Below are 10,967 nucleotides of genomic sequence, written 5' to 3'. Positions count from 1 at the left end.
CATCCATCAAGAGCAGCAGACCGATGCTTGCAATGTGTGCCACCCGCTCACTCTCTGTCCCCGTATTCCACTGCTCGTCCTCGTCAGGCTTCCCAATCCCCACGTCCGGGTGCTCTCGCGTGTCATGTTCAGTCTCAAGCGTATCCTCTTCGTTCCTAGACCTGTGCTCTTTCTTTATCCTGTTATGGAAGCGCGGACACCGAAGCTCTGTCACTCACTGGAGGACCTACATAGAGTCTATCACCACGGGGCACCTAGACTCTATCTATCTACGGTGGAGAGAGAGGAAACTACCAAGAGCGAGACGCGCCTTCACTACTACCGAGGAACAGAAAGCGCGTAGTCTTGATATCGAGGTAAGAATACCTCCGAAAACCGCTGTATACTGGCTGACCACCAAATTTGGCGGGAAACTTCTCTACAACCTGCATTTGAACTGTTATTGCAAGTATCGTATGTATCTGAGTCGAAGGGGTGGGGCTGGAACACCTAGAGCCTCGAGATTGCTCTGTGAAGCTGTGTCGTCTCAGGCAGGTATTTCCGGTGCAAGGATGGAGTGTTTATCTTGGGCGTAATTCTCCGTACGAGATCTGTGGCTTTTTCCATGATTTATTCACATCCATGCCTTGTCCGCAAAGCTTTGGAGAAAAAGAAACTCGCTTGGTGCTGGGCGGACATGTGGGGTTAGTTGGTCCTTCTCCAACTGAGGGCGCTGTTCTCTGTATTATATGGATAGACAACTGCCCATACATGCCATGTTATCTAGCCATCTCATCCCCTGACCACCTACCTGTCATGGCGTCTTCAATCCCGACAACCACTTCTGGCTATCGAATAGACCTCACCGCCGACAGCTTCGATGGCCTCCGACTGGACACGTCCATGCCCGTGGCGCCCCTGGGCCCGCGTGACTGCCTCGTGGCGATACACGCCGTCTCGCTGAACTACCGCGACATTGCGATGCCGCTTAGGCTGTACCCCGCCTACACCAAAGAAGACGTCGTGCCATGCTCGGACGGGGCCGGGGTGGTGGTCGCCATCGGCAGTCAAGTAGAATCCTTGAAGGTTGGGGACAAAGTGTGTCCCACGTTCTTCCAGGATTTTGAAGACGGGTTTCCCACCAAAGGAAGTCGAGCAACCAGTCTGGGAGGGTTGAATGACGGGGTACTCAGGAGATATGCCGTCTTTGCAGAGAGAGGGTTGATCAAGGTGCCAGAATTCCTCAGTGCGCGGGAAGCCAGTACCTTGCCCTGCGCGGCTCTGACAGCGTGGAACGCTCTATTTGGCGTAGAAGGACGTGCGTTGAAGCCAGGAGATTGGGTCCTGACACAGGGGTCTGGAGGTGTCAGTATCTTCGCGCTGCTGTTTGCAAAAGCACTCGGTGCGCATGTGGTCGCCACGACGGGGAGCACAGGAAAGCAGACGAGGCTACGCGATCTCGGGGCCGACCTCGTGCTCAACTACCGCGACAACCCGAAATGGGGCATCGCCGCTCGAGAACACATTGAAAGACAAGGAGGCACGGGAGCGCAGCACATTATCGAGGTCGGGGGTGAAACCTCGATGGAGCAGAGTCTGAAAGCCGTGGCGCCCGAGGGCATCATCTCCATCATCGGATTTCTCGGCGGCTCCGCGAGTGGAGAGAAAAAGACGGGGTTCTGGGACTGCTTCGTGAGTGCCTGTCTCGTGAGAGGCGTGCTCGTGGGGAGCAAGAGGCAGTTCCGAGATATGCTGGCTTTCATGGAGGAGAGAGGCGTCAGGCCGGTGATTGACGAGAAGACGTGGATGTTTGAGCAGGCAAAAGAAGCTTACGAGTATCTGAGAGCGCAGAAGTTCTTCGGCAAGGTGGTGGTGGATATTGAAGAATGAATTCCAGAGGAAAACGAGACGACGAGGGCTGGCAAGGCTGGCTGGTGCACGTGACAAGGCTGAATCCCTGAAATCACGTGTGGAGTCCAGCCGAATGACTCTCTTGCGACGCCCTACTTCCTCCTACCTCCATCTACCTCCGGCCAATCATTCGCGGTGGCTTCGGGTGCATAATCCAAGTGTCTATGGAGAGAGTGCCTTGCGGCTGCCCTCATATCCGGTGCGGCTTCCCTCGCGGGCTGCGGTGACAATGGATGTACCGAGTAGATCTGACGAGCCATTGTAACAGCTGTCACCCTTGAGAACCACTATGAATGGCCCAAGGAGTCACACAAGCCACACAGTGACGAAGAGACTGTATCTGACGTATAAAAGCTCCCTCTCTTCTCGAAGAACAGCATGATCTTCAACCAAGATGACATACGCTCAAACTTCGAGGCGCAATCGTTGACCAGCGACAGAGCTGATAGGCGGTCTTGTTGAGCAAGGAAATGGCCGCTCGGCCTGTGGTGTCTTCAAAATGTCTTCCAACTGTCTTCGGCAATCTCGGCAGGGGAAGATGGTGGTGTCTGAGGGTAGTTTGACCCCGTGGGCTCTTTTCGATCTGCCCTCGGTTTGTCAAGTACCACATATGCCCCTGGTTCAATGACCCTGGAGAGCCGAGGCTGGGCTGCGTTACCTTTCCTTTACGTTTCGCTTTCCTCAGAAGCAAGCAGGTGATAAAGAGCAAAAGCTCCGGAGAAGGGCTCGTGACAAAGGATGCCCGTCAACAATCAGGAAGCTGGCGATGCAGCAATCACCAGGCCAAATATATAAGGCTGCAGAACATCTCCAACACCTCCAGAAGCTGCATATCCCACTCTGCTTCTGGATGCGTATATATATATACACACACACATTCATATTTGGTGCCGAGGAAAGAAAGCACCTGGCAGAAATCCGTGGGCTGGAAAAGGACACTTCGATGCGCCAAGGGGAGAATGGTCCTTGTGTCTGCCGCACCCTGTCCCTCAATAGCAGTGACGAACTATTCAATTCACTCGATCAGGGCTTTTTCAAAATTTCCAGTCGCCAAGTACCAACCCACAAGCAGTGTGACCGGGATAAATATCTCCTCCTGCTCCAAATATTCGGACCTTCACCTTCTCCATCAACCACATCATTTCCACGGTTACCTCTGCCACAGACACAATCTTCTTCTCTTCAAACCCATCAGAAGCAGCAACAGCAGCAGCAATAGAGCCAGAAACAGCAACACCAGCCAAAACCAAAGCATCACCACCACAACACCTCCTCCCCCTCCTTATCCTCCACAGCGATCACCATCATCACCAAAAAAACAAAAAAACAAAAAGAAACAACAACAGCAGCAGCGATGGTTCCCTTCGCAGGCCTCCTGGCCCTGATGGCCGCCTGTTTGATGCTTTTCCAAGAGAAGACGACCGACATGGTCGCCTTCTTCGGCCACAACACCCCTCCCGTCTTTCGAGCTTTCCTGGCCATCGAGCCACCACCAGCTGTCACCACGACGCTGGTTTCGACCACTGGCGTCGTCACAACAGTGACGGCGACCACCACTGTTTACGGTGGTGGTTATAGCGCCGTCGTCGTCACCGTCTCGACTCCGCCAGCCTCTGTCCCAACCGCCAACCCTCTGCCACAGGAACCCTTCCCGGCATTCAGCTGGGCCCTGTGGCAGACCCTCGACTCGTGCATTCCGAAGTTCGGTTCGGTCAGACTGCACCACCTTGTCGAGGGCCTGCGGGACATTGGCACAGCACTGGCAGATGCCTTTGCTGCATGGCGACAGCAAATTCGGGACCTCTTGGTCACACCTACCTCTTCTCTTCCGCTCTGGGCTGAGATACTCCGGCCTTTCCTGTCTGTTCCGGTACGGTACCCTCGTCTCACCCTCCTGCATATCTCTCTCCTTGTCCTCGTCGGAGCTGCCCGCGAGTTCAACAGACAGTGTGCAAGACGACGGATCCTGCGGAATCGAGACAGGCAGAGCACAGAAGAGGAGGAACTATCCGCCACCCGGAAAGAAGTCGCAAAAGTGCTCGACAAGTACGGATCGTGGATAGAAGGAGCCGGAGAGAAAGCCGTATTCTATCGACTCAGTGAGGAGATGGATGAGGCGATCTCTTACGCGCACGGACGACTTGGTCGAGAATTCGATCGAGTCGAACGGCGACACCTTCTCCACCCCGTTCTGTCTTGTTCGGGCTTCCAGAAGGCATGGGAAGCGGAACGCGCCGCGGTGCAGGCGATGCTGGACAAGCGATTCTCGTTTGTCCTGGCATTCATCTACACCCAGTCGCGGGCCGTTCTCACCTCCATGTGGGAGTTCAATGTCTTCTGGGCCGACTTTCTGTTCTGGGAAACGGTGGAGACGTTCCTGCCCTTTTGCCTCCTCATGTCGTTCCTCATGCTGGCCTTTGTCCTCGGAGGAGTGGTCATGGTCATAGGGTTAGTTGGCACTGTCAGCTGGCTAGCTCTAATGGGAACGACATTCGGCGCCTGCGTTGCAAGACCGATGGTTGAAGAGGCGAAGAGCATTTTCAGCGAAATGCTGCGCTTGCCGCCTACTTCTTCCACGGGCAACGAGGGCTTGTCGAACCAGCAAGGCCCGGAGGGGGTATATACAAGCTGGTGAGGGTAAGGCAGGGCTAGGTGGACGAGAAAGAGAAGGAAGATGGATATCACAACGTCAGGCCGGACGGGTGGAGGATTCAGGGGGATTGTCAGTGAGCCAGAGACATGGGCTACGGTGATCGTCAACACGGACGGGTGGAGGAGTTAGAGGATGGGGATTCACGTCAGGGTCGGACGGGTGGAGGATTTACGGTGTTGACAGTCAGTCAGTCAGTCAGTCAGTCAGTTCAGCCAACAACCGGCTACAGAGGCGTCAGGAGGGACGGGTGGAGGATTTGGGGGAGTTTGCGGGTGTTGACAGGCAGAGGCTCAGGGTAGAAGATCGAATGGCAGTGGTGAGACAGATTGTTCTTCCTGTAACGCGTTCCATGGCTGCAGTGATGTGCTCTTCAACTTGACGGTCTCAAGGTCCTTGCTCCAAGATCGCAGGCCATGCTGTCGGATGCCACCAATGACCAGTCCTCGGTGACATGTTTGGGCAGATTTCATGAAGAGGCTGGCTATAGCAGCTGACAAGGGTGTGCGATGTGGTGTAGAAGCAGCCAGTAGTAAAGGGAGAGGATGAAGATGATGAAGTGGATGAAGTGGATGAAGTGAAGGGGAAGATTTCGTTGTGCTTCGATGCCGGCAGCCAATGCAACTACATACGTCATTCTTTGTCATTCTTTCTCTCACGCCTTGCGTCTTTTCGTCTTTTCGTCATTTGAATCGCAGGGCGTGCAGCAAGCTATACAGATTTGATCCCAGCCACAATGTCATGCTGTGCCATCGTGCCATGGAGAGCACGATGCAGATGAGACTTACTACGTGCGTTACATCTTGGGCACCTCTCTGAGAGTTTTTCCGCGGAATCTGCACGCTGGGGGAGAAAACAGACTCCTCTTGCTGCTTCGCTGCTTCGCTGCTATTTTGCCTGACCTGGAAAGACCCAGCGAGCATCTCGGTGTTTATGTCAGCGAGGGCGAGGCCGAGCAGAGCCGTGAGTAGCTACAATAACGACCCTCTTCTTCCTCTTGTTCGTCTTCTTTGTCTTCTTCTTCTTCTTCGTCAGAGCTACTCATACGAGGATCAAGACACAAGGACAGGACAAGGACAAGGACAAGAACAAGCTTGACATCTACTACCTTTTCGAAGCTCGTCCTTCCACCGCTTCTTCCATAGCACAACACGGGGCACACACAGACACAGCCCACATCGAGAACAATGGCGGACTCCCAGGAAGGAGAAGAACATCAACAACAACCACAACAACCACAAGAACCCACGTCCTCAAAGCTGCACCGGCCCGTCAAGGCCTTTCTCAAGGAAATTGGCCTGGTCACCCTCTACCACTCCCCCCTCGACACCAAAATCCTGATCTTGCAGCGCTTCGTCCGCCTCTTCGCCTACGGTGGCTCAACGTTAATCCTCGCCTCCTACCTCTCCGACCTGGGCAACCCAGATGCCCGGATCGGCCTGTTCATGACCTTGACCCTGATCGGGGACGTGTTTATCAGTTTCCTGTTGACCCTAGTCGCTGACCAATTGGGACGGAGATGGATTCTTGTTCTGGGCGCTGCGTTAATGTCGGCCAGCGGCGTCGTGTTTGCCTTGAGTGGGAACTATTGGGTTCTCCTGGCCGGCGCTATTCTGGGCGTGATCAGTCCTGCGTATGTCCTGTTACTCCCACCCCAAGGGTTGTATTGCTGACGATTTCCCTGTTCCAGAGGCAATGAGATTGGGCCCTTCCGCGCCATCGAGGAGTCCACCATCGCCCACCTGACCGCCAGTGCCGACCGCAGCGACATCTACGCGTGGTACTCCCTCATCGGGACTGCTGGGACAGCATTGGGCTTCATTGGGTGCGGCTGGATCATCACGTTGCTTCAGCAGGAAAAGCACTACGACTCTGTCCAGGCGTATCGCATCATTTTCTTCATCTACGCGGTTGTCGGGGTTGTCAAGCTGTGTCTGGCCCTTCTGCTCAGTAAGGATTGCGAGGTTGATGCTCAGCCCAAGTCCGCCAACGCCACCGAGACGGCCCCCCTGTTGGGCAATGACCGAGGCGCACAGAACAAGGACGATGATATCAAGAAGCAGCGGCGGTGGAGACTCCTCCCCGATATCAGCAAAGAGAGCAAAGTGGTCTTGGTGCAATTGTGTGTCTTATTTGCCTTTGACAACTTTGCTTCCGGACTGGCGCCATTGTAAGCATTTCTCACCGGGATTGCTCTTGGATGTTGGCTAACGAGCCACTGCAGATCTTGGGTGACGTACTTTTTCAAGCGCAAGTTCAACCTGCCCGAAGGCAAACTCGGGTCAATATTCTCCGTCACGGGGATCATCTCTGCCCTTTCCATGCTTGTGGCATCTTCGATCTCCAAGCGGATAGGAAACGTCAAGGTAAGAAGGAACAAGAACCCGTCTATCAAGAAGCGACAGCAGCACTGACCCCACGGACATCATCAGACCATGGTCTTCACCCACCTGCCCTCGGCGATCTGCCTCGCCCTGATCCCCATCCCCTCCACACTGCCGGGGGCGCTCGTCTTCCTCATCGGCCGCGCGTGCACCCAAGTCATGGACGTGGCCCCGCGGTCCGCGTTCCTCGCGGCCATCGTGCTGCCCCACGAACGCACCGCCGTCATGGGCACCATCAACGTCGTCAAGACGTGCGCGCAGAGCATGGGCCCCCTCATCACCGGCGTCCTCGGAACCAAGAACCACTTCTGGGTGGCGTTTGTCGCGGCGGGGTCCCTGAAGGCCACGTACGATCTGGGATTGCTGGCCCTGTTCGCCGAGCGGAAGAGTCGAGAGGAGAGGGTGGAGGAGAGGAGGAGGGACGAGGAGGGGGGAGGAGGAGCGTCGAGCGCACGATGAGTGTAGTTAGTGGTCTTCTTTCTTGTTCGGGAGTTGTGGTTTTGGAAAAGTCGATCATGTCCATACACATAATAAGAACGCCGTGTACACTACAAAAGGAGATCAGAGAGCAAAATCTAAGAACGAGAGTTGCAAGAACTATTTGCACCCACTCACTCACTCAGTCTACATGGTAGAGATACACACACACACACACACACACACAGAGAGAGAGAGAGAGAGAGAGAGAGAGAGGACGAGGAATTTAATTACTCTGTGCTACTGTGTTGGGCGTGTGGTATCAAGATCCTCTGTTCATATCCATGAGTCTCTCTCTCTCTCTCTCTCTCTCTCTCTCTTTCTCTCGCGGATCCTGGATCGTCGTTCATGCCAACATGTGCTTTAGTTTTTCTATCTCATCATCCCGCCATCCAGCCAGCCCGGCGACTTTGCATTCTTTTTTGTCTCTTTTTTGGGAGCCGGATGGCGGTGGGCCATGGGCGGTGGAACACCGCCAGACACCCCAGCCAGCCAGCCAACCAACCAGCCAAAAAAGGACGGTTATAGGAAAGACATAGGGCATAGCAGACAGGAGGAACGCCGACGCCATACCATGCCATGCCATGCCAGGGGGTTCAATACATACAGGGACAGGGTAGGTAGGGTGTTGTGCGCACGGAGGACAAAACAAAACACAACCTCTACCACTCTCCCAAACCTAACATAACCAGCTTCAACCAAATTTTAAGCGCTTCCGTTCTGCTGCGTCGTCTCGGCGGCGGTGGCGGCGGCCTTGATCTCGCCGCGGATGCCTCCCTTGCCACCTATTTCCCGTGCCGCGATCGACAGAGCCATCTCCGCGTCGACGTTGACTATGACTTCGATCTTGGATCCCTTCTTCAGGCCCCGGAACACGAACTCGGCCAGGGGCTGCTTGGGCCGCCAGACCTTCTCGCGGATTTCTTCGGGCTCGTCGTCGTCGTCTTCTTCATCATCATCATCGTCGTCGTCGTCATTTGCGTCTTCCACTTTCGCGCCGTTGGTTACAGGTTTTGCTGGTCGTTCCGGCTGTGTGACTTTGATCTCGCGTTCGCCTTCGCTGATGCGGAAGAGCACGTCGCCTTCCAGGCCCTCGATCACCTTGGTTCTTCGAGCGGGGACAGCCGTGTCCGGGGGGATGATTATGTTGAGCACGTCGTCAGGCTGGCCGGTCACTTGATAGCCGATGGCGGCGGATAGATGAGGCGTGACCGTCACCATCTCGTGCGTTGATTGATCGATGTCCTCTTTCTCAAACTCCTGGATCAGGGAAGCCTGCAGAGCGGCTCCTCTTGCGGATAGCTCCGAAGGGTTCAATGCGGAGGGCGTCGTTGCTGGGGCGAGAACCTGTGTTGACTCCGGGAACAGTGCTTCGATATTCTTTGCGATTTTGGGGGTGTGAGATGTGCCGCCAGACATGATGACCTCGTCGATATCCAGCACATCCAGTCCGGCTTTCTTGATCACTTCCTCAACGAGTCGGGTAAACCGTCCAAAGGTCTTCAAGGCGAGAATCTCGTACCGACTTCGGTTGACCGTAGACCGAAAGTCCACACCGTCGGCAAGGCTTTCGACGCTGAAGGTGGCGCTGCTGCTCTGGCTCAGAGCCTTCTTGACCGCTTCAGCTTCGAGCTTCAGCTTGGCCAGACTCCGCTCATTCTTACGTGGGTCAGATTTGTGCTTCTTCTCAAACTCCTTGGCAAAGTGGTCAATCAAGACCTGGTCGAGCTGCGTGCCACCTAGTTCGTAGTCGTGTGCAGTTGCCAAAATGCTGTACATGCCTCCTCTTGATGCCACCACGGCGACATCGGATCGGTTTCCTCCAAAGTCGGCAACCAGCACGATCTTATCGGCGGTGGCATCCGGGGATCGCGAGTCGTAGGCAAGGAGGGCTGCGATGGGTTCAGGCATAAACTGGAGGATTTCCACCTGGATGGTGGCAGCGGCTTTGGTGAGGGCGGCCTTTTGTTCGTCGTTGGTGTCCGTCGGCACCGCCACCACGGCTGACGTGACAGCCCGGCCAGTAAAGTCGGATGCCGAGTTCTTCAGACGCTTCAAATGACGGGCAGCGATCTCCAAGACGGAGATTTTGTTTTCAGTCTCGCTGTCTGCCGTGTCCCGTATGGCAAAGCAGATCTCGCCCTTTTCCTCGATGGGGTGTGCGGAGGCATGGCAAGGCGTAGGATCAATTGACTTGTAATCCTTGCCAATAAAGTCTCTGAAGAATGCGACGGTGTTTTTGCTGTTCCGCACCAACTGCGCCTTTGCCTGCGTGCCATGGAACTCCTCTCCTTCGACGTAAGATAGGATGGAGGGGATTTGTCGATCTCCTTCTTCGTTTGCAATGACCTCCACTTTGCCTTCGCCGGAAATATGCGCGATGGAGCTGTAGGAATTTCCAAACGAGATACCGATGGCATAGTGTTCGGGCGACCCTTGGGGTTCAACCCCGTTCGTTTCGTCACTCATGGCGTGGGACAGCCGGGGGCAGGGTCTTGAGGGAGGAAGTTTGAGTGCTTATGAAGCCTGGATATGTACACACAGATCCTGAAAAGTCTCCTAGTCCTGGAAATCAACAGCAGTTGTGTGAATCTAGATTGACAAAATCCTTGGGGAACTTTTTTTTGGGCGTTGCGGCGGGTATTCGCGGCTTGAGGAAGGTTAAGCGAGCGCTGCCTCAGCCTTGTCCATATCGGAGCCTCTTTTCTTCCAGCCTCGTTCTTGTTCTAGTCTTGAGTGATCTATTTTGTGAGGCCTTCGAGAGTTGAACGTCAGACAGGTGGTGAAATATATGACAGTGACCGTCCACCATGTCAGTACTTCTGCCCGGGGACCTGGTCCCCACGAGCCAGATCCCAACGTCCCAGAAGCGCAAAATCGGCCACGGACTCCAACCAGAAACAGACACCGACTTTGTCGCAACCATTGGGGGACTCTTGGAAATTGACTACCGCAAGAAGACCGCACAGATATCCACGCCGGATGCTCGCTACATACCAAAAGCAGGAGATCTCGTGATCGCGCAAGTGCGAATCTCAACGGCAGATTTTTTCCAGGTCTACATCAACGCTTATTCGCCCCAGGCATTCTTACCACAGTTGGCCTTTGAGGGCGCAAGCAAGAAGACGAGACCTCAACTGAAGACGAACGACCTTGTCTACGCCAAAGTTGTCTCTGCTCAGAAGAACATGGAGATCGAGTTAAGTTGTGTGAATCCATCCACGGGCAAGGCGGAACCAGATGGATTGGGGCCTCTTAATGGCGGTATGGTATTTGATGTCAGCCCCGGTCTGGCCGAGAGACTTCTCAAGAAGCAAAGTGTTGTCGCGCTGGAGGAACTGGGGTCGAGGCTCCCAGGTGGGTTTGAGATTGCCGTGGGCAAGAATGGGAAAGTGTGGGTTGATTGTCCTGGGGCAGATGTCAAGGGAATTTGTGCCGTGGGTCGATGTCTGAGAGAGATGGACGAGAACGAGTTGAAGGAGAGGGAGCAGAAGAAGCTGGTGAACAGGATCATTGCCGAGTTGGAGCGTGGCTGATGCTACAACGTCGCCGGGTAACGAAAGGAA

At 54.8% G+C, this 10,967-nt stretch overlaps 5 protein-coding genes across 5 annotated transcripts; 4 read left to right on the top strand and 1 right to left on the bottom strand.

The window, feature by feature from the left end:
* Positions 1-795: 795 nt before the first annotated feature.
* Positions 796-1,869, top strand: AYL99_11361 (hypothetical protein; the record flags this gene model as incomplete). Its single annotated transcript, XM_018842867.1, has 1 exon — positions 796-1,869. The coding sequence occupies one exon, from the start codon at positions 796-798 to the stop codon at positions 1,867-1,869; it is 1,074 nt and encodes a 357-aa protein (XP_018687627.1).
* A 1,375-nt stretch (positions 1,870-3,244) lies between these two features.
* AYL99_11360 (hypothetical protein) lies at positions 3,245-4,525 on the top strand (the record flags this gene model as incomplete). Its single annotated transcript, XM_018842866.1, has 1 exon — positions 3,245-4,525. One exon carries the CDS (start codon positions 3,245-3,247, stop codon positions 4,523-4,525), a length of 1,281 nt encoding a protein of 426 aa, XP_018687626.1.
* Positions 4,526-5,727: 1,202 nt separating this feature from the next.
* Positions 5,728-7,383, top strand: AYL99_11359 (hypothetical protein; the record flags this gene model as incomplete). The annotated part of the gene is made up of 4 exons (XM_018842865.1): positions 5,728-6,173; positions 6,231-6,710; positions 6,765-6,906; positions 6,973-7,383. 4 exons carry the CDS (start codon positions 5,728-5,730, stop codon positions 7,381-7,383), a joined length of 1,479 nt encoding a protein of 492 aa, XP_018687625.1.
* A 723-nt stretch (positions 7,384-8,106) lies between these two features.
* Positions 8,107-9,870, bottom strand: AYL99_11358 (hypothetical protein; the record flags this gene model as incomplete). The annotated part of the gene is made up of 1 exon (XM_018842864.1): positions 8,107-9,870. The coding sequence occupies one exon, from the start codon at positions 9,868-9,870 to the stop codon at positions 8,107-8,109; it is 1,764 nt and encodes a 587-aa protein (XP_018687624.1).
* A 341-nt stretch (positions 9,871-10,211) lies between these two features.
* Positions 10,212-10,937, top strand: AYL99_11357 (hypothetical protein; the record flags this gene model as incomplete). The annotated part of the gene is made up of 1 exon (XM_018842863.1): positions 10,212-10,937. One exon carries the CDS (start codon positions 10,212-10,214, stop codon positions 10,935-10,937), a length of 726 nt encoding a protein of 241 aa, XP_018687623.1.
* Positions 10,938-10,967: the final 30 nt, after the last annotated feature.

This window comes from Fonsecaea erecta (genome assembly GCF_001651985.1).
Source record: "Fonsecaea erecta strain CBS 125763 chromosome Unknown Scaff14, whole genome shotgun sequence".
NCBI lineage: Eukaryota > Fungi > Ascomycota > Eurotiomycetes > Chaetothyriales > Herpotrichiellaceae > Fonsecaea > Fonsecaea erecta.
Note: the sequence above shows the minus strand (reverse complement) of the source record. Positions and strands in the feature narration are given on the sequence as shown.